The 23142-nt window shown below is 43.3% G+C and overlaps 2 protein-coding genes across 2 annotated transcripts in view; one reads left to right on the forward strand and one right to left on the reverse strand.

The window, feature by feature from the left end:
• Positions 1–2844, forward strand: part of LOC100169857 (uncharacterized) — a 37046-nt gene extending 34202 nt beyond the window's left edge. The window contains exon 8 of the mRNA XM_082963130.1: positions 2168–2844. Within this exon, the coding sequence (XP_082819256.1) occupies positions 2168–2386 (219 nt within the window). The 3' untranslated portion in view covers positions 2387–2844. The remainder of the gene's footprint in view (positions 1–2167) is intronic.
• Positions 2720–20503, reverse strand: LOC106595857 (angiotensin-converting enzyme 2). The gene is made up of 18 exons (XM_045698305.2): positions 20204–20503; positions 19738–19896; positions 17995–18088; positions 16562–16708; positions 15876–15988; positions 13598–13703; positions 13398–13495; positions 13040–13212; positions 11835–12061; positions 10069–10213; positions 9747–9845; positions 5618–5740; positions 5331–5509; positions 5024–5082; positions 4814–4914; positions 4527–4643; positions 4036–4230; positions 2720–3073 (listed from the first exon to the last, which is right to left on the reverse strand). Exons 1-18 carry the CDS (start codon positions 20393–20395, stop codon positions 2977–2979), a joined length of 2424 nt encoding a protein of 807 aa, XP_045554261.1. The 5' UTR covers positions 20396–20503; the 3' UTR covers positions 2720–2976.
• Positions 20504–23142: the final 2639 nt, after the last annotated feature.

Genomic DNA, 23142 nt, shown 5'->3' on the forward strand with positions numbered 1-23142 from the left:
TGTCTTCTACATGAAGGCTGAAATGAACAAAAAGCGTCGGTTTGAATCCGCCTACTGCCAGGGCTGGTTCATCCACACTTCTAATGAGACTAAAGTAGATTTGGGGAAACCCCAGGGGATGACAGGGGACCAGTCATTCTAATTTGTCATCCATACATGATGAAGAGGGTTTGTTGTTTCTGCGTGTTATGTTACTCTAGTTTCTCTAGTTTTTTTTTATATACCATCATTTTATAACATCGTTGTTTTGAAGTGATCTGTCCTATATCTACGAGATGTAAGAAAGCTTAGGAAATATAAATATTTTTTGGGACACATATTTAACCCCTTATTTTTGTTGGCACAAAACTACTTTTATACTTCAATTCATTTGTATGGGTTACCTTCAGACGATTCTCAAAGACTCTTGTGTGGGTCGTAAAGCAAAACGGAGAACACCATTGTGTTTGTGAGTCATCTTTCCATAGAGTTAGTAGGCCAAACCGTTCGGATGCTACAGACGTTTTTCGTGTGAGAACTGATTTTCAGGATATCTCATGGTCTGACAAACACAGCTGGAGCTCGGCCACCTTCCACCGCAGATGCGGAAGGGCAACACCGGAGGATGTGTAGATTGAGACATGCAAATATCTCTAGCTTAAAACTTCTTATGCATCAAATCCCTTTAGCGGGATCGATTTGACAACATCCGGTGAAATTGCAGAGCGCCAAATTCAAACGACAGAAATATAAATATTTAACATTCATATAAATACAAGTGTAATACATCAAAATAAAGCTTAACTTCTTGTTAATCCAGCCACCGTGTCAGATTTCAAAAAGGCTTTACAGCAAAAGCAAACCATGCGATTTTCTGAGGACAGCGCCCCGCATACAAAAACATGAAACCCATATTTCAACCAGGCAGTTGCGACACGAGTCAGAAATAGCGATCTAATATATGCCTTACCTTTGAAGATCTTCTTCTGTTGGCACTCCAAAGGTCCCAGTTACATTACAAATGGTCCTTTTGTTCAATAAAGTCCTTCTTTATATCCATAACTCAGTTTAGCTGGTGCGTTTCAGTCAATAATCCACCGATTTCCCTCCATCAAAATGCATACAAAATGAATCCCAAACGTTACTAATAAACTTATCCAAACAAGTCAAACAATGTTTATAATCAAACCTTAGGTACCCTAATACGTAAATAATCGATAAAATTTAAGATGGCGAATCGTTATTGTCTTTACCGGAGGAAATGACCAAAGAACGTGCTCTCATTGACGCGCTTGGAAACACTACAGCCAACATGGGAGCCACCTAGAAAAACTACAATTTCTGGCAAATGTTTCTTTAAACCAGCCTGAAACTCTTTCAAAAGACTGTTGACATCTAGTGGAAGCCCTAGGAACTGCAAATTGAGAGGGTTTCGCCTTATAATAAAAGTGCCAGCCATTGAAATCAGAGGTAGGCTGAATTTTTTGGGGGGGCGGGGGAATGGTTTGTCCTTGGGCTTTCGCCTGTCATTTCAGTTCTGTTATACTCACATACATTATTTTAACAGTTTTAGGAACTTTAGAGTTTTCTATGCATATCCTAGCTTCTGGGCCTGAGTAACAGGCAGTTTACTTTGGGCACGCTTTTCATCCGGACGTCAAAATACTGCCCCCTAGCCCAAAGAGGTTTTAAACTGACGGATTTTGATGGGGATTTTTTTTATTACGTTCACTAGATTGAGACACAGATGTGCATCAATAGACTCTTAAGGATTTAAGAATTTAAGATGTGTTCAATATAGTTGCTACTATATGTATTTTTAGTTCACCACTAATTGCATATTTTTCAAATAACTTCATAGTCAGTAAAGGAAATGAGACCAAGGACTATTGTTATTCCATGTTGTTAATGTTATTCCATGTTGTTAATGTTATTCCAGGTTGTTGTTAATGTTATTCCAGGTTGTTGTTAATGTTATTCCAGGTTGCTGTTAATGTTATTCCATTTTGTTAATGTTATTCCATGTTCATGTTGAATTTGAGTAGTGAATGGTGTTACCTATCCTGTACAGGTCCATTCAGGCTTTAAAAACAGATTTAGGTAGATATGCACAAGGACTAAAAGGAATTGTTATTTAATGTAGTTGAATAATAATAATTATAGCTTTAACCTGTACATATCCTTTCAGGCTTGTGACAAACACAGACTGAAAAGCATCAGGAAGGATGATGAGGAGATCCAGGCGTTTGTCTTCTACATGAAGGCTGAAATGAGCAAACAGCGCCGGTTTGAGTCCGCCTACTGCCAGGGCTGGTTCATCCGCACTTCTAATGAGACCAAAGTAGATTTGGGGAAACCCCAGGGGATGACAGGGGACCAGTCATTCTTCTTTGTCATCCATAAATGATGAAGAGGGTTTGTTGTTTCTGCGTGTTATGTTAATCTATGTAGTTTCTATAGTGTATTTTTATACCACAATTTTATACCACTGTTTTATACCATCATTTTATACCATGTCATTTGTATTTTTGTATTGATCCCATGAGTCCCTGGAAAACAATGGTGATTACTGAGTGGACTATACTGGCTACCATAAATGTACTGCAGATGAATTGAATGTAGAGAAACAGAGCCCAGGAAAAGCATGGGGGTGTACTGGTATTACAATACGTATGTATAATGCAGCAGTGACCTGTTATTCTGCTATTGCAGAGAGAAGTAGCTATGTATCATACACAAATAATTAGCATTTGTTTTTATTTTTCAGTTATTGATAGTTTAGTCAGATGAGTAATGCTTTTATATTATTTTTCTGTGACTTAAGTATTTTTATTTAGAATAAAATGTATTCTAAAATGCTACAAATGTCTTTAATTTATACATAATTTAAACAAATGATCCAACTTCTAATGCGGTCGTCTTGAAAGAGCTGTTGCTGTAGGGGGTTTTCAGATCTGTCAAGTCTTCTGTCAAACTTTCATACTGACAATCACCGACTCAGAATCCTGTCTGTTCATCCTCTTCCCTCTCAAATGTTTTGTTGGTCACGCCGTAGGGGTTCTCTGCATTCTCTTTGGCTTTCGCTGCACATTTTCTGGAGATATAGAAGAGAAAGTACTGTGTCATGTTCATTTAAGCAATTTTAAGACACATTTTCCATATTTTATTAACAACCTCACAATTTGCAAGTGATGTAGCAATTAATTTGTCTCTTCCAGACCTGGGTCGAATACATGTCAAATACTTGAAGTTGTTGATTTAGGTTGACTAGATAGCAGGATTTAAGTTCAGGATTAAGTTTGGTTCAAACTTTATTTGAACCTCTCTTTACTCTTTTCATTCCTTAAAACAACATATAGCATCTCACAGTTGGCGCTGACCTAGGATCAGGTTTGCCTTTTAGATCATAATGATTACATGATTACATGGACAGGGAGGACCTGATCCTAGATCAGCACTCTTACTCTGGTATGCTTTATGAATAGGGTTGCAAAATCCTGGTAACTTTGCCCAAATTCCCTGGTTTTCCAGAGATCCTGGTTGGAAGAATTGTGCAATCCTATAATGAATACGGCCCAGACTCGCTTCTTCCTGTCTCTGAAACCAGAGATGATCAACCCTGTTATGAATACGGCCCAGACTTACTTCCTGTCTCTGAAACCAGAGATGATCAACCTTGTTATGAATACGGCCCAGACTCACTTCTTCCTGTCTCTGAAACCAGAGATGATCAACCCTGTTATGAATACGGCCCAGACTTACTTCCTGTCTCTGAAACCAGAGATGATCAACCCTGTTATGAATACGGCCCAGACTTACTTCCTGTCTCTGAAACCAGAGATGATCAACCTTGTTATGAATACGGCCCAGACTCACTTCTTCCTGTCTCTGAAACCAGAGATGATCAACCCTGTTATGAATACGGCCCAGACTTACTTCCTGTCTCTGAAACCAGAGATGATCAACCCTGTTATGAATACGGCCCAGACTTACTTCTTCCTCCTGTCTCTGAAACCAGAGATGATCAACCCTGTTATGAATACAGCCCAGACTTACTTCTTCCTGTCTCTGAAGCCAGAGATGATGAGGTAACAGCCCATGCAGACCACCAGTCCCATGACCACCCCAAACACCACCAGCCAGACGGTGACCGGCTGCTCCACGGGCGGGGCCAGCGTTGCTAGGAGACCCTCGAACTCCAGAGTTTTATCGTCCAGTTTGAATGCGTCATTGATTCGACCTCTTGACAACCTAGTGAAATGGACGATGGCTTGAGTCATGGGGTTATGGGTAATGTTAGGAGTGTTTCAAGTACAAATACTGGACTAAAACACCCATAAGAGGATTTACTGAATGCTGGCGGGAAAATGCAACTTTGTTTATGGCTGTAGTTTCAGAAACCACATCAAGAATGCTACACAAAGTATTATTACTCTGTTTCAGACAGTCTTGTGGTGTCACTCACTCAATCAGTTTGGCAGACATGATCGGGTAAAGTTTGTTTTAGCATGTTTAATCAGCTCACGTTCAGGGGTCGACTCCTTTACCTGATAGCGGCTTCTACCTCAGCTTTGGGAATGACCACGGCAGGGTTGGCAGGGTCAGTCACCACAAAGTAGAAAGAGATTCTGGCTGTCTCCTTGTAGGTGTGGATGTTCTCTGTGCTGGAACAAAGATAATAATACAATTATGTGATGTCACAAGAGTCTAATAAATAATATTGATACAATAAATATACATTTTCATTCTGGAATGTGATGGGAGTGAATGACATCATAAAGAGAAGCAAAGCTGAGAGTGATGTCTAGGTGAACTTTTATTGTGAAACACTTACGTGAAAAGAACTTCCGTCTTGTTGACCTCAAGGTAATACTGTCTCATGGCGTAGGCCATGTTGGCTTTGAACAGGTACATCTCGTTGGCGTTCCAAATGTACTGGAAGAGAAACAAAGTCAGTTCAACTGGATTATATGAAGAGATTGTCAAAAGGAGAAGGTAGTGAAGCTGTTTTCCAACCACAGTAAACTCAGCTTAGTGTACTCACTGCCTTGTCACCCATAGCTGCTTTCAGACTCAACCTCACTTTGTAGGCATTCTCTGAGACTGATGAACAGATACAAAATATGCATTATTATATATAGAATATATCACTTTAACTATATCTAAAATTGCATACAATTTATTATGGAGCGATGTATTGACTATGCATACTAGATAGTGAGATAGATACAGAATCTGGTCTCACATGGGTCCTCTGTACTTTTGTACTACTTCGTGTGAAGCAATATATTGGCTATGCACACTAGATTGTGCCCTCGTATGGATAGGGACACTACTCTATAGGTACTCACATGGGTCCTCAGCTGCTCTCCATCCTGGCTTCCTGTTGTTCTTCCTGTTTTCTTCTATTAGCCAAACATGGAGGTCCTTGAAGTAGTCCAGGAGAGGGGCGGAGTCCATCTTGGCATGTCCTGAAATCGTCTCCAGGGCTCTGGTCCACGACCTTGACCTCCCAAACTCCAGCATTGTCCTGTAAAATTAGATTTGGTTGTTAGTTTGTTTACTTGTTCATTGGCCATTCAGCATTCTTAGAAGTAGACATGACAGACGCAACAACGAACAGATTTGGTATGAGCACCTGAGCTTGTCCCCGGCTGCTGTAGAGTTGGTGATGTCACACTTGAATAAGGGTCCAGAGTGGCCAGCTGCCTCACAGAGGGCCTTCTGGAACTGGAACTGATAGATAGTCCTGGTGAAGTATCTATGACAGACAGAGACAGTTCTGGGTTAAATACAGTACATGTCCTGGTGAAGTATCTATGACAGACAGAGACAGTTCTGGGTCAAATACAGTACATGTCCTGGTGAAGTATCTATGACAGACAGAGACAGTCCTGGGTCAAATACAGTACATGTCCTGGTGAAGTATCTATGACAGACAGAGACAGTTCTGGGTTAAATACAGTACATGTCCTGGTGAAGTATCTATGACAGACAGAGAGAGACAGTTCTGGGTCAAATACAGTACATGTCCTGGTGAAGTATCTATGACAGACAGAGACAGTTCTGGGTTAAATACAGTACATGTCCTGGTGAAGTATCTATGACAGACAGAGACAGTTCTGGGTTAAATACAGTACATGTCCTGGTGAAGTATCTATGACAGACAGAGACAGTTCTGGGTCAAATACAGTACATGTCCTGGTGAAGTATCTATGACAGACAGAGACAGTTCTGGGTCAAATACAGTACATGTCCTGGTGAAGTATCTATGACAGACAGAGACAGTTCTGGGTTAAATACAGTACATGTCCTGGTGAAGTATCTATGACAGAGAGAGACAGTTCTGGGTTAAATACAGTACATGTCCTGGTGAAGTATCTATGACAGACAGAGACAGTCCTGGGTCAAATACAGTACATGTCCTGGTGAAGTATCTATGACAGACAGAGACAGTCCTGGGTCAAATACAGTACATGTCCTGGTGAAGTATCTATGACAGAGAGAGACAGTTCTGGGTCAAATACAGTACATGTCCTGGTGAAGTATCTATGACAGACAGAGACAGTCCTGGGTCAAATACAGTACATGTCCTGGGCTGCGCGGGGACAGCGGGTATCGTCAGCCGGTGGACAGACGAGAGAGCAGCGGCAGCAGCCGGGAGTTCTGCGCGGCGCTGGGTCAAATACAGTACATGTCCTGGTGAAGTATCTATGACAGAGAGAGACAGTTCTGGGTTAAATACAGTACATGTCCTGGTGAAGTATCTATGACAGACAGAGACAGTTCTGGGTCAAATACAGTACATGTCCTGGTGAAGTATCTATGACAGACAGAGACAGTCCTGGGTTAAATACAGTACATGTCCTGGTGAAGTATCTATGACAGACAGAGACAGTCCTGGGTCAAATACAGTACATGTTCTGGTGAAGTATCTATGACAGACAGAGACAGTCCTGGGTTAAATACAGTACATGTCCTGGTGAAGTATCTATGACAGACAGAGAGAGACAGTTCTGGGTTAAATACAGTACATGTCCTGGTGAAGTATCTATGACAGACAGAGACAGTTCTGGGTCAAATACAGTACATGTCCTGGTGAAGTATCTATGACAGAGACAGTTCTGGGACAAATACAGTACATGTCCTGGTGAAGTATCTATGACAGAGACAGTTCTGGGTCAAATACATGTCTATGCTTCATCATCTCCCACCACCTAAAGCTAAATGACCTATGGCAAGCTGAAGAAGCTCCGGGATAGGTCCTTCCTCATACATGGACTGTACATAGTTCTAATACTTCAGCTAAGTGTGATTTAGTTTACCAGGTACAATGGAACCAATTTAATTGTCCCAAAAATACAAAATCTAAAAACTAAATCAAGCAAAACCTCAATTTCTATTGGACCCAGATCTGCACAGAGACAGATACGGCATTACAACAAGAATGGCTGGGTGTGAGGGGTATTGAGAATGGCTGGATGTGAGGGGTATTGAGAATGGCTGGGTGTGAGGGGTATTGAGGATGGCTGGATGTGAGGGGTATTGAGATGAGACCTGATGAAGGAGTATTGAGAATGGCTGGGTGTGAGGGGTATTGAGAATGGCTGGGTGTGAGGAGTATTGAGAACGGCTGGGTGTGAGGGGTATTGAGAATGGCTGGGTGTGAGGGGTATTGAGAATGGCTGGGTGTGAGGGGTATTGAGAATGGCTGGATGTGAGGGGTATTGAGAATGGCTGGGTGTGAGGGGTATTGAGAATGGCTGGGTGTGAGGGGTATTGAGAATGGCTGGATGTGAGGGGTATTGAGAATGGCTGGGTGTGAGGGGTATTGAGAATGGCTGGGTGTGAGGAGTATTGAGAATGGCTGGGTGTGAGGGGTATTGAGAATGGCTGGATGTGAGGGGTATTGAGAATGGCTGGGTGTGAGGGGTATTGAGAATGGCTGGGTGTGAGGGGTATTGAGAATGGCTGGGTGTGAGGGGTATTGAGAATGGCTGGGTGTGAGGGGTATTGAGAATGGCTGGGTGTGAGGGGTATTGAGAATGGCTGGGTGTGAGGGGTATTGAGAATGGCTGGGTGTGAGGGGTATTGAGAACGGCTGGGTGTGAGGGGTATTGAGAACGGCTGGGTGTGAGGGGTATTGAGAACGGCTGGGTGTGAGGGGTATTGAGAATGGCTGGGTGTGAGGGGTATTGAGAATGACTGGGTGTGAGGGGTATTGAGAATGGCTGGGTGTGAGGGGTATTGAGAATGGCTGGGTGTGAGGAGTATTGAGAATGGCTGGATGTGAGGGGTATTGAGAATGGCTGGATGTGAGGGGTATTGAGATGAGACCTGATGAAGGAGTATTGAGAATGGCTGGGTGTGAGGGGTATTGAGAATGGCTGGGTGTGAGGGGTATTGAGAATGGCTGGGTGTGAGGGGTATTGAGAATGGCTGGATGTGAGGGGTATTGAGATGAGACCTGATGAAGGAGTATTGAGAATGGCTGGGTGTGAGGGGTATTGAGAATGGCTGGGTGTGAGGGGTATTGAGAATGGCTGGATCTGAGGGGTATTGAGAATGGCTGGGTGTGAGGGGTATTGAGAATGGCTGGGTGTGAGGGGTATTGAGAATGGCTGGGTGTGAGGGGTATTGAGAATGGCTGGGTGTGAGGGGTATTGAGAATGGCTGGGTGTGAGGGGTATTGAGAATGGCTGGGTGTGAGGGGTATTGAGAATGGCTGGGTGTGAGGGGTATGGAGAATGGCTGGGTGTGAGGAGTATTGAGAATGGCTGGGTGTGAGGGGTATTGAGAATGGCTGGGTGTGAGAGGTATTGAGAATGGCTGGGTGTGAGGGGTATTGAGAATGGCTGGGTGTGAGGGGTATTGAGAATGGCTGGGTGTGAGGGGTATTGAGAATGGCTGGGTGTGAGGGGTATTGAGAATGGCTGGGTGTGAGGGGTATTGAGAATGGCTGGGTGTGAGGGGTATTGAGAATGGCTGGGTGTGAGGGGTATTGAGAATGGCTGGGTGTGAGGGGTATTGAGAATGGCTGGGTGTGAGGGGTATTGAGAATGGCTGGGTGTGAGGGGTATTGAGAATGGCTGGGTGTGAGGGGTATTGAGAATGGCTGGGTGTGAGGGGTATTGAGAATGGCTGGGTGTGAGGGGTATTGAGAATGGCTGGGTGTGAGGGGTATTGAGAATGGCTGGGTGTGAGGGGTATTGAGAATGGCTGGGTGTGAGGGGTATTGAGAATGGCTGGGTGTGAGGGGTATTGAGAATGGCTGGGTGTGAGGGGTATTGAGAATGGCTGGGTGTGAGGGGTATTGAGATGAGACCTGATGAAGGAGTATTGAGAATGGCTGGGTGTGAGGGGTATTGAGAATGGCTGGATGTGAGGAGTATTGAGAACGGCTGGGTGTGAGGGGTATTGAGATGAGACCTGATGAAGGAGTATTGAGAATGGCTGGGTGTGAGGGGTATTGAGAATGGCTGGGTGTGAGGGGTATTGAGAATGGCTGGATGTGAGGGGTATTGAGATGAGACCTGATGAAGGAGTATTGAGAATGGCTGGGTGTGAGAGGTATTGAGAATGGCTGGGTGTGAGGGGTATTGAGAATGGCTGGGTGTGAGGGGTATGGAGAATGGCTGGGTGTGAGGGGTATTGAGAATGGCTGGGTGTGAGGGGTATTGAGAATGGCTGGGTGTGAGGAGTATTGAGAACGGCTGGGTGTGAGGGGTATTGAGAATGGCTGGGTGTGAGGGGTATTGAGATGAGACCTGATGAAGGAGTAGTCTCCGGACACGTGGAACAGAGCAGGCGGGTCACAGTATGTCTCATCTCTGGGTAAGGGCTCCACTACACCGACCATATCCCTCCTGGTAACAGAGTTAGCATCAATAGTTAGCATTGTAATGTCCCTACAGTGTATTGCTAAACCAACTATGAGGTAAAAACACTAGGCCTCCACTAGAGCTCCTTCTTTACGTTGATATACAACACTGATATATTGTTTATGATTCTTTATCTCCCATCACCTAAAGCTAAATAAACTATGACCTATGACAAGCTGAAGAAATTCCAGAAGATGTCCTTCCTTACTTCATCTCCCACCAGCGCTGCATCCACTGGTCCTTGGGGATGGTCCCCAGGAAGACCTGCCACCTCCACTCCTCCAGCATGTAGGTGAAAGGCAGGGTGGCCACGATGGTCAGGGCCTGCTTCATCAGGAAGTTGATCTCAGTCTCTGTATTGGGGCGGGAGGAAGAGAAAGAAGTGCTGTTTGAGAGAGGGTACATCTAAAATGGGGACACTATATAGAAAATAAAGTGTAATGGTCTCTGGTAAAAAAGTAGGGCACTTCATAGTGAATAGAGTGTTATCCGAGACAGGAAGTCACTAGAGGAGCCATTTTGATGAAACAACGTGAAACAAAACCAACAACAACACAGTCTGACTCAGTGTCAATTATCCTCATCAGATATATATGTAGATTTGCTCGTACCTGCCCTGACCCTGACCCTGACCCTGTCCCTGACCCTGACCATGACCCTGACCCTGTCCCTGACCCTGACCCTGACCCTGTCCCTGACCCTGTCCCTGACCCTGACCCTGACCCTACCCCTGACCCTGACCCTGTCCCTGACCCTGTCCCTGTCCCTGACCCTGTCCCTGACCCTGACCCTGTCCCTGTCCCTGACCCTGTCCCTGTCCCTGACCCTACCCCTGACCCTGACCCTGTCCCTGTCCCTGTCCCTGTCCCTGACCCTGTCCCTGACCCTGACCCTGTCCCTGTCCCTGACCCTGTCCCTGACCCTGTCCCTGACCCTGTCCCTGTCCCTGACCCTGTCCCTGACCCTGACCCTGTCCCTGTCCCTGACCCTGTCCCTGACCCTGACCCTGTCCCTACCCCTGTCCCTGACCCTGTCCCTGACCCTGTCCCTGACCCTGACCCTGTCCCTGTCCCTGACCCTGACCCTGTCCCTGACCTTGTCCCTGACCTTGTCCCTGACCCTGACCCTGTCCCTGTCCCTGTCCCTGACCCTGTCCCTGTCCCTGTCCCTGTCCCTGACCCTGTCCCTGTCCCTGACCCTGACCCTGTCCCTGACCTTGTCCCTGTCCCTACCCCTGTCCCTGTCCCTGACCCTGTCCCTGTCCCTGACCCTGTCCCTGACCCTGTCCCTGACCCTGTCCCTGTCCCTGTCCCTGAACCTGACCCTGTCCCTGTCCCTGACCCTGACCCTGTCCCTACCCCTGACCCTGTCCCTGTCCTTGACCCTGTCCCTGTCCCTGACTCTGTTCAGGTGTAACTCAGGTATTCCATAGACCAGCTATAACAACAACTGTTGTCTAACTGTTATCATCAGATCTAGATCTGCTTCTACCACTACCTGCCCCTACCCATGACCCTGTCCCTGACCCTGTCCCTGTCCCTGTCCCTGACTCTGTCCCTGTCCCTGTCCCTGTCCCTGACCCTGTCCCTGTCCCTGACCCTGTCCCTGACCCTGTCCCTGTCCCTGACCCTGACCCTGACCCTGTCCCTGACCCTGACCCTGACCCTGTCCCTACCCCTGACCCTGTCCCTGACCCTGTCCCTGCCCCTACCCCTGACCCTGTCCTTGACCCTGTCCCTGTCCCTGACTCTGTCCCTGACCCTTTCCCTGTCCCTGACCCTGTCCCTGACCCTGACCCTGACCCTGTCCCTGTCCCTGACCCTGTCCTTGACCCTGTCCCTGTCCCTGACTCTGTTCAGGTGTAACTCAGGTATTCCATAGACCAGCTATAACAACAACTGTTGTCTAACTGTTATCATCAGATCTAGATCTGCTTCTACCACTACCTGCCCCTACCCCTGACTCAGGTGTCACCTTTATCCTCGACGAAGTCGTCTGGCAGGAGTCCCAGGGCCTTCAGGTGTTTGGGGGTGGCAGCGGACAGGGACATGATCTCCCCCACGGCCTCGTGGAAGCCCTCGTTAGCCCCGTCTCTCAGCAGGTAGGACAGGTTCCTGTAGGCCATCTGGTACTGGTTGTGTCCCATCTCATGGTGTGCTGTCAGGAAGTGGTCCATGTTCACCTCCGTACACATCTTGATCCTGGAAATGGGGGAAATTTAAGAAGTAGACAAAGTCAGGGAAGTACAGTATAATACAGTATAATACATTATAAAACACTATAATACATTATAATACAGAATAATACAATATAATACAGAATAATGCATTATAATACGTATAATACAGTATATAATACAGTATAATACCTTATAATACAGTATAATACAGTATATAATACAGTATAATACGTTATAATACATAATACAGTATAATACAGTAATACAGTATATAATACAGTATAATACATTTTAATACAGTACAATACCGTATAATAAGTTAATATTTATGATTAATATTTAATCATTACAATTGATGCTGAGTGTAAGGAGGTATAGCCTACAAAATCAGATAAACTCCCTCAGATTTAATTCTACATGTGTGTACAGCATTTTGAAAAGAAGTTCAACGTGCTGTGGATTTTACCTTGATGATTTATGTTTCACAACAGAATTCCTTCATATCTTTACGACATGCTGCTGTGACTAACAGGATATGAATTCTATATAAGTAGTTAGTGCATGCAATCTCTCTGTCCCTCCCTAAGGCTCTACTTACTGCGTGTCCAGAGATAAATACAGTGCCAACATGATTCCTGTTACCTGAAGTCCTCTCTGTCCCTCCCTAAGGCTTGTCACTCTGCATGTCCTGGGCTAAGTAAAGGGAAAGGGGATACCTAGTTTGTTGTACAACTGAATGCATTCAACCAAAATGTGTCTTCCGCATTTAACCCAACCCCTCTGAATTAGAGAGGTGTGGGGGGCTGCCTTAATCACCGTCCACGTCATCAATACCTGGGGAGCAGTTGTTGTTGGTGGTTAACTGCCTTGCTCAAAGGCAGAACAGCAGAGTTTTCCACCTTGCCTGCTCAGGGAGTCGAACCAGCGACCTTTTGGTTACTGGCCCAACGCTGTTAACAGCTAGGCTAGTTAAATGCAGGATGAATACGATTCCTGTTACCTGAAGTCCTCTCTGTTCCCCATGTCCCAGGCTGTAGGGTGGCACACTACCTTCCTGCCATCAGTAGGTTTCTCCAGCATAGAGTCCTTCCAGAAGTTATCGAACATCTTGTATAGACCCACCGACATGAAGAACTTCTCTGCTTCTTGGAACAGTCTGTCCTTAGGCCATTTCTGGGAATTACAGAAAAGGTGTTTAACTCACAGTGTATTTTAGGGGGTAAGAACTGAAAGTAATAGAAGTCACTATTAAAGTCACACTTGTTTCCTTCAGATCCAACCCACAATTCCTAGTCTACAATTTTCAAGGTGCATATTGGATACATACAATAGCAGATCATGATTTATTTTCACTCAACCTGTGCGATCATAGCGTCCGTCACATCAATATCGGTTTTCTCTGGAAAAGGGGTTGAGATGGGGTAAAGACCTGTCCAAAACCTTCCCCACATGTCACCTGAAAAAGGTCATTAGAGAGAGAGAGAAGACCTTCATAAGCTGAATCAGTCCTGTTCCAGCAGTGTTGGAGCAAAAGCTGCGCCCTGTCCAGTGACCTCACCCAGTAGATGTGCAGGCAGGCCCCCCTCTGGGTGGATGTGTTCAGGGTGTTTGGCCTGCAGCTTAGACCTCACATAGGCATGCAGCTCTTTGTAGAGAGGGAGGATCTGGAAAGACACAATAGAGTTGGTGGTGTGCAATAAAACATAAATACACCATATCTTTGATGTGGCAAGTCCGATTTGCATAATGCAAGGAAAGCATGCTGGTTGGGGAGTAACGGATTACATATAACGGATTCCAAAAATCTAACTCTAATTCGTTATGTTACCAGCAAAAATATTGTGATCAGATTACAGATACCGATATGATTACTTATAGTAATACTTTTAAATTCAGTCATTTTAATTTGTTCTGCCTGAGCGAGTTTGACCACAAATTAGAGACCACCATGATGACACAACAAATGCGTTTGATGGATCGCAGGAATATGCTTTTGTAGGCTACAGTCCAAACTATTTCTTCCGATGGAGTGACTGCTGTCGGCATCCAAAGATTATCCAACTTGAATAAACGCTTGGAGGTAAGGAAGACAGTAGTGGTGTAGCCCAACGGGCGATATGGATATCACTTATTACTGATATCTAGGCTGCATAGCGCATGGACGTGAATCACACTGCTGCGCTCTCGTTTAGCTATTTGCGCCTTACGGATTGTGGATGTTGTGAATGTGGGTGGCTGTTCACAAATGTATATGTGTATTTTAACCCAATAATGGTTGAATATAATAAGTTTAAGCTGCCTATCAATCGTGGGATTTGTGACAGAACCAAACGGAAGCAAACAGAGCAAAATAATAGTTTCTATTGGACAAATTCAGGTAGGTCCCTCCCCGTTTCGTCCAGTTTGCTTCCGTTTAAGAAAGGTTTTGCAACAGAATCGGCGTAATGAATATGCCAGTATACAGCCAGTATAAAATGCGTTCTTGCAGCTGCTTCATAGTGCGGATCCCAGCCTATGGAATAACAGGTTGAGGCAGTTCCTCCCTGCTCAACGCCCCCGTGGTATTTTTATACATACTGTCAAAAAAATGTATAATTTAATATGACCACGAGAAAGCCCAATCAATCGTCAATGACAACAAAATCATAAACAACAGAGTAGGCTAATTAATCCTTAGTTATTGGGTTATACTCGGGTAAAACAATTTGACTAATCTATATTTCCATATTTCCAAGTCCTATTCTTTAAGATCAAGGGGTATTAAATGAATTGGAATGACAGGAAATCTGGCAGACCCTGGTGTTTAATGTAAAAATATAGCCTAATCCTATTATTATCTATACAGTAGTAGAAAGCGATGGGTTAAAAGAAGCCTAAATAACCAACCCATGAAGTAAAATGTAACACCCATATATGGCCAGCTATGTAAACTCTAACATTAACTTATCCTGCAATGGATGTTGTTCAATTGGTAATATTATTTTTTGTCTTCTTCTAATGCCTCTTAATAAGCAGGTTGACGTTAATAAGAAGGTTGACGTTTATTGGGATGAGTCTTGTCCTGGAGGCAGAACTGAGCGATTTCACCTAGATGGGCCAGCTGCAGACTCAAAAGTGGCTATATTCTTAATTTAAGGTTAGGGTTAGACATTAGGGTTAGCAGTGTGGTTAAGGTTAGGGTTAGACATTAGGGTTAGCAGTGTGGTTAAGGTTAGGGTTAGACATTATGGGTTAGCAGTGTGGTTAAGGTTAGGGTTAGACATTGGGTTTAGTAGTGTGGTTAAGGTTAGGGTTAGGCATTATGGGTTAGCAGTGTGGTTAAGGTTAGGGTTAGACATTATGGGTTAGCAGTGTGGTTAAGGTTAGGGTTAGACATTATGGGTTAGCAGTGTGGTTAAGGTCAGGGTTAAGGTTAAGGTTAGGTTTAAAATCAGATTTGATGACTTTGTGGCTGTGCCAGCTAGTGACCACTTTGCAGCGCTGCCTCCATAAGAAGATTCATGACGAAAAAACGCTATCCTGTGCCTCTTAAGGGGAAGTCTAAAAGTAACTGAAAGTAATCGGATTACATTACTGAGTTTGGGTAATCCAAAGGTTGCATTACTGATTACAATTTTGGACAGGTAACTAGTAACTGTAACGGATTACATTTAGAAAGTAACCTACAAAACCCTAACTGTACAATACAGAAATATATACAATAACTTAAACATCCAATAATACAAAATAGTATCAATAATATTTTATTAACAGTGTTTTTGCTACATACAATACATTTCATGTGTATGTGAGAAAAGCTCAGCGTAGTTGAAGCACCACAACAGTCGACAACGTACCTCTTTGTAAATGCGCCTCACATCGGTCATCAGTTGGCCCCTGGCGTAGTTGTACGGGCTGTCATCGATAGTTTCATAGTTGGACCGCCAATAATCTCCGTAGTCCTCATAACCTGTGGCGATAGATATAGTAGTAGTAGTTGCACAGGTTTGTAGTAGTAGTATAGTAGTAATATAGTAGTAGTATAGTAGTAGTATATTGGTAATATATTATTTGAAGTATAGTAAGATAGTAGTAGTAGTATAGTAATATAGTAGTAGTGTAGTAGTAGTAGTAGTAGTAGTATAGTAATATAGTAATATACTAGCAGTAGTAGTAGTACAGTAGTAGTAGTAGTAGTTTTAGTAGTAGTAATAATAGTATATAGTAGTAGTAGTAGTAGTAGTAGTAGTAGTAGTAGTAGTAGTAGTAGTAGCAGCAGTAATATAGTAGTAATAGTATTAGTAGTAGTCGCAGTAGTAGTATAAGTATAGTAGTAGTAGTAGTACTCGTATAGTAGTAATAGTAGTAGTAATAGTAGTAGTACTTATAGCAGTAGTAGTAGTAGTAGTAGCACTATAGTACTAGTAGTAGTAGTAGTATAGTATATGTGCAGTAGTAGTATGGTAGTGTAGTAGTAGTAGTAGTCGTAGTAATAATAGCAGTATAGTAGTATTAGCAGTAGTAGTAGTAGTAGTAGGTCTACCATTGAGTTTGGCAGCTTCGTTCTTAAGGTCCACATAGTCTTCATATAGAGGCCTCATCTTCTTCCCTACCTCCACTCTCCAGCCCTCCCATACATGCAGACGCTCATAGTAGTCACTGTCCATGTTGGCCATTACACTCTCCAGCCCTAGACATTAGACACAGCAGTAAACCAGTTGAAAAAAGGCTAGTTCATATTTGAAATAGAAACTCCAGCATACCAGTATTCTTGTCCATTCCCTAGTATTTTTGTTATTCTTTTATGTATCCTCGCATACAGGAATATCATTGAGCTGGGGTTCCTTTTTTCCTACACAACATTAAACCACTATCTGACCTCAATTTTCTGAAGCCATCTCCCTTACCAAGACATCCAAGCACCAAAACCTGAAGTGAGGAGACACCTTTTACAAGAAATACTATTCCTCCAAAACTAGGGGAGTTTTTCAGCAGGGCTTTTTGTTGTTGAAGTATCTGACAGGGTGACTAGTAGTCTTGAGATATACAGTTTTTATAGAAGTCTAGGGTCTGCATCCCACTGGTACACAATTTAGTACACTACTTTTGACCCTAAATAGTGCACTACTTTTGACCCTATATTTTGCTCTACGTTTGACACTACTAGGGCCATGGTCAAAAGTAGTGCCCTATATAGGGAATAGAGTGCCATTTGGGACTCAGTCAATGACCTTGGACATCCGTAAAAGGGCAGTCGATCGTAAAGTCAGGTTGCCACAGCCGAGCTGACAGTTGGTACTTTGTACCCATACCAAATGGCAGCCAATTCATTACTTAGTGTCCTACTTTCATCCAGAGCCATGTGGGACTCTGGCCTTTCTAGAAGAAAAAGAAACGCACACCTATTTAGGCGAGGTGCTGGCCAGCGGAGTAGAAAACTTGAAAACAAAGGAGAGCCGCACACTCTAGGAGCTCAGAACCAACATTTTTATGTCCAACGTTTCGACAGCCAAACTGTCTTCATCAGGGTACGATCACAAACACTGCGGGATGACTCGTTTATATTGTGTCAAAAGACTCACAGGTGTCTGTAATCATGGCCAAGTGTGGCCTAATATCATTGGTTAATTCTCAAATATTAAAATGGCATACAAAGAACAGTATACAAAAAAACAATGGATAGCATACGATCATAGATTCATTTTAGACTACACAAGCTAACAAACAATTACAATGGCAAAGTCACAATAATCACAAGAATGGCTTCAGATCAAAGTCTATGTTGAGACCGAAGGGAGCGAGGGTCTTTAAATTAAAGATCCAGGCAGCCTCTCGTTTTAACAATAAATGATCAAGGTCACCCCCTCTCCTAGGGAGGGTGACATGTTCGATGCCAATATAACGCAGAGACGAAATTGAGTGGTTTGCTTCCAAAAAGTGGGCCGCAACTGGGTGATGTGGGACTCTGGCCTTTACCTGGTTCCAAAGTTTGACAGTCGAAGGGGTCTTCTCTCTTGCACACCGTGCCTGTACTGTAGATGGAGCTCATCTTATTCATCACTTTGTTCAGCTGACATGAAATACAACAACAACAACATCAACAACAACATCAACATTAACAACAACAACATCAACATTAACAACAACAACATCAACAACAACATCAACAACATCAAGATTAACAACAACAACAACATTAACAACAACAACAACAACATTAACAACAACATCACAAACAAGTTATGCTATGTTGTGGTATTACAATGATTTGACTACCCTGTTCCCGTGAGTATTTGACTAGTCAGACTAGTAGAAGAGATGAGGACAGTCAGACTAATAGAAGAGATGAGGACAGTCAGACTAGTAGAAGAGATGAGGACAGTCAGACTAGTAGAAGAGATGAGGACAGTCAGACTAGTAGAAGAGATGAGGACAGTCAGACTAATAGAAGAGATGAGGACAGTCAGACTAGTAGAAGAGATGAGGACAGTCAGACTAGTAGAAGAGATGAGGACAGTCAGACTAATAGAAGAGATGAGGACAGTCAGACTAGTAGAAGAGATGAGGACAGTCAGACTAGTAGAAGAGATGAGGACAGTCAGACTAGTAGAAGAGATGAGGACAGTCAGACTAATAGAAAAGATGTGGACAGTCAGACTAATAGAAGCGATGAGGACAGTCAGACTAGTAGAAGCGATGAGGACAGTCAGACTAATAGAAGAGATGAGGACAGTCAGACTAGTAGAAGAGATGAGGACAGTCAGACTAGTGGAAGAGATGAGGACAGTCAGACTAGTGGAAGAGATGAGGACAGTCAGACTAGTAGAAGAGATGAGGACAGTCAGACTAGTAGAAGAGATGAGAACAGTCAGACTAGTAGAAGAGATGAGGACAGTCAGACTAATAGAAGAGATGAGGACAGTCAGACAAATAGAAGAGATGAGGACAGTCAGACTAATAGAAAAGATGAGGACAGTCAGACTAGTAGAAGAGATGAGGACAGTCAGACTAACAGAAGAGATGAGGACAGTCAGACTAGTAAAAGAGATGAGGACAGTCAGACTAATAGAAGAGATGTGGACAGTCAGACTAATAGAAGAGATGAGGACAGTCAGACTAGTAGAAGACATGAGGTCAGTCAGACTAGTGGAAGAGATGAGGACAGTCAGACTAATAGAAGAGATGAGGACAGTCAGACTAGTAGAAGAGATGAGGACAGTCAGACTAGTAGAAGAGATGAGGACAGTCAGACTAATAGAAAAGATGAGGACAGTCAGACTAGTAGAAGAGATGAGGACAGTCAGACTAATAGAAGAGATGAGGACAGTCAGACTAATAAAAGAGATGAGGACAGTCAGACTAATAGAAGAGATGAGGACAGTCAGACTAATAAAAGAGATGAGGACAGTCAGACTAATAGAAGAGATGAGGACAGTCAGACTAGTAGAAGAGATGAGGACAGTCAGACTAATAGAAGCGATGAGGACAGTCAGACTAATAGAAGAGATGAGGACAGTCAGACTAATAGAAGAGATGAGGACAGAAAGAAAAGCTATCTTACATATGGACTGAAAGAGGACCACAATGGAAAGAAGTCCTCTAGTCAATGATTTTAAATGCATTGTACCCACATGTTGGTTGAATTGTGATTTTAAAAGGTTAAATCATTAAAATCAAGAAAAAAAAGATCAGAGACAGCAGTGAAAGAATGTGTCTTACATGTGCTGCTTTGTCTGCGGACAGGGCCCCAGAGCCCTTGTCCTGGAGGGAAGTCAGCTGGAGTTTGATCAATGGATCACTGATCTGATCGATTGGAAAGTTCTCAGACTCCTTGGATACTTTGCTGTAGTATTCTCCCCAGATTGCGCTCTGTACACCCTGAAACCATAACAAAACATTGACAGAAATTACATTTGATTCATAATATTAACAATACAATACAATACAACAGACAATATCAAATAACTAGTTGTCTGTCTGGAGTTATGTGTTGAGATGTAGCCCATCAATCCCAAATTGACAGCAATATACCATTATTGCCATTGTTCAGAACCAGACCCATAGATCCACCGTGTTTCTCAGTTCAGTCTTGTGGACCCCCAGCTACAGGCCATAGGGGTCTCTGAAGATGGCTCTGAAACTCTGCCTTTCATTAGTGCCACTTTAAATCTACCAGAAAACTCACCAGTTTGTCTAAATTCTCCTGGGAAATATCTGTGTTGTACGCCCATGATGCCAGGGAATACTGATACATGAGATGAGTAGCGTTCCCATCAAACGTGTCCAGAAACTCCTGTGCCCTTCGCTCTAAGTCTGACTGTGCTGCCACACAGGCCACAGCAATCAGCCCCACTAGAAGACGCCTGGTCATAGACATCCTGTATGAATATCCCCTACGGCCACACTGACACCACTTCAGTTTCTTATTCACTTATATCTAACTCTAAGGGCTGTCCTCGCCCTTTGGTCAGAGTCATAACTCCAGAGTGTATCTTGTCCTTTATACACAGATTGGTGGATAGAAGGGTACAGTGTACGTCAGTGGGCCAGCTATGGCACGGCAGATGGGCTATTATCTCAAACATAACATTGGCTTTGTTCTACAACTATAACATTGTCTTGAAGTTACTGACAGTTTCTAAGTCTTGCTGTACAGTGAATATGTACGCGTGTGTGTGTGTGTGTGTGTGTGTGTGTGTGTGTGTGTGTGTGTGTGTGTGTGTGTGTGTGTGTGTGTGTGTCTGTGTGTGTGTGTGTGTGTGTGTGTGTGTGTGTGTGTGTGTGTGTGTGTGTGTGTGCCAAACCCATCTCACTACAGTAGAGTAGAACATAGTAGAGCAGAATAGAGTAGAACATAGTAGAGTAGAATAGAGTAGAACAATAGAATAGAATAGAACAGTAGAATAGAGTAGAGTAGAGTAGAGTAGAACAGAGTAGAGCAGAATAGAGTAGAACATAGTAGAGTAGAATAGAGTAGAACAGTAGAATAGAATAGAGTAGAACAGTAGAATAGAGTAGAGTAGAGTAGAACAGAGTAGAGTAGAGTCTTTATTATACACAGAGGGCAATTCATTTTGCAGCACATAGTGAAAACACATTGAACACATGACAATAAATAAAGGGTTCCCCAGCTGGTGGCCCGTGAGCCGAATTTGGCCCACAGGGATTTTATATGTCCCCCCAAGTTTTCTCAGCCAATTATTATTTATTTTATTTTATTTTACATAAAATACTGTCAAAGCACCAGCAAATCGGCTCCAAGTGATTTTAATTTTAAATCTATTCCCACGTATAATAGAGAGATATATGTGATCTTATACTGTACAAATGTAAGCAAGGTTTGAAATGATTATGTTGTATTCAAATATTATATCTGGGCTTCATGCTGTCAATTTGCAGTCTACAAATGATTTGTAATTATGTTCCAGCCCCCTGACCATCAGCTCAAGAAAAAAGCGTCCCGCGGCTGAATCTAGTGGTTCCTGATATACTACAATATACGCACAGCTACCAGTACTACTAGAGGTTATTGAGACAGCTGATGGCAGCTAGGTCTGATAACCCTGATCTCCTGGTCCAGCTGCACGAAAGTACATCAATACTGTATGGCCATAAAAACATCCATTAAGGGTTGTCCCAAATGTTACCCTATTCCCTATGTAGTGCACTACTTTTGACCAGGGCCCTATGGCCCATAGTGCACTATGTAGGGAATAGGGTGCCATTTGGGACAAGGGCTAAAAGGAACTCAAACCAAACTTAAAATGTATTAGCTCTGTTCAATGTAGTAAAATGACTGCACAAATGTTTGGATTTTTAACAGTTAGTCATCTCAAATGCACCACTGCGAATGTTTATCAAACTTTTCCAAAACATAGATACTTTATAATACTAAACAAAAAGACTTGATATTTATATAACAATATATTTATTGTTTGTCAATAAGCCTTTAGTAGATCATTTATAAGGAACTACTTTATTAACACAGGGAAGGAAACTCATTTTAACAGATCAATTCCCAACTGTTTGGTTTCCTGTTTCCTGTGTCCTTGGCTGTACTTCAGCAGGGGAACATGGTTTAAAAAGAAACGGCAGGTCTTAATTGGCCTCTTGGTTGTAGCTGACACCTTATCAGACTCAGGGACTATTACAGGCAGGATGGAAACTGCAAGACAAGCACCTTTGGGCCCTAAAGGGAGATAAGTATCGATCAGATCAAGGCAAAGTTGATTATTAAACTTGTTATTACAACAATATGATAACAGATATCTGACCCCGGTACCTGCAGTCCCCAGTATTGTATTTATGTCTCAGTAAATGAATCAGCAGGAGAACGGCTAGAAGGGGAATGGGGGTTGTTCCCTCTAGTTGGACTCATTCATTTTAGATGTATATCATCATATGGTTTGGGCTTCATTTTACTGGTCTACTGAAACCAAACATCTAATGGACTTTTTCTATTGTGTCAGTACACTATATTATATATATATATATTTATTTTATTTTTTAATCTCTTATCTCTTTACCTCAGAATGCAGTTGTGTTTATTTTGGACTGAATATGTATTGCATGAGTATCCAGAGAGATGAAACAGCTAAAAGGTGTTGCCTAGTGACCAAAACGTCACAGGGGTGTTTCTTCTATCTGTGTGCAAGTTTACCTGACTGACCTCCAGCATTATAGAGTGACTTCCTGTGTGGCCCCTACGCCGTGGTGGAAGGATACCTGTTCAACCAGTTCTGGCTTTCAGTTCATCGCCCGAGTAACCGTATCACTCCCTCCATGTCTGCCCCAGGATCAGGTGACAGTGTCTGCGAACCCTGGTCGACGTTTGTGCACTCTATAGAGAATAAGAAGCCATTTGGGACAGAGGCTCATGACTGACTGGCCGAACAATAACAATGTAAACCATCCCTTTTAATGTCCTTTCATGAAATGAGGAACTATTTTTGAGTTGTTATCATTATGTAGCTGCTTGATATCATTGCAACTCAGGCAACACCCTGAGAGAGAGAGAGAGAGAGAGAGAGAGAGAGAGAGAGAGAGAGAGAGAGAGAGAGAGAGAGAGAGAGAGAGAGAGAGAGAGAGAGAGAGAGAGAGAGAGAGAGAGAGAGAGAGAGAGAG

The sequence above is a fragment of the Salmo salar genome, chromosome 16 (genome assembly GCF_965601325.2).
Source record: "Salmo salar chromosome 16, fSalSal1, whole genome shotgun sequence".
In the NCBI taxonomy this organism is placed as follows: Eukaryota; Metazoa; Chordata; class Actinopteri; order Salmoniformes; family Salmonidae; genus Salmo; species Salmo salar.

Coding starts and splice junctions, on each gene's coding strand:
- LOC106595857 (XM_045698305.2), bottom strand. CDS start 20,395: ATGTCTATGACCAGGCGTCTTCTAGTGGGGCTGATTGCTGTGGCCTGT. Junction 19,897..20,203: donor AGGAGAATTTAGACAAACTG/GTGAGTTTTCTG, acceptor TTATGGTTTCAG/GGTGTACAGAGCGCAATCTG. Junction 16,709..17,994: donor CTGTCAAACTTTGGAACCAG/GTAAAGGCCAGA, acceptor TCTAATGTCTAG/GGCTGGAGAGTGTAATGGCC.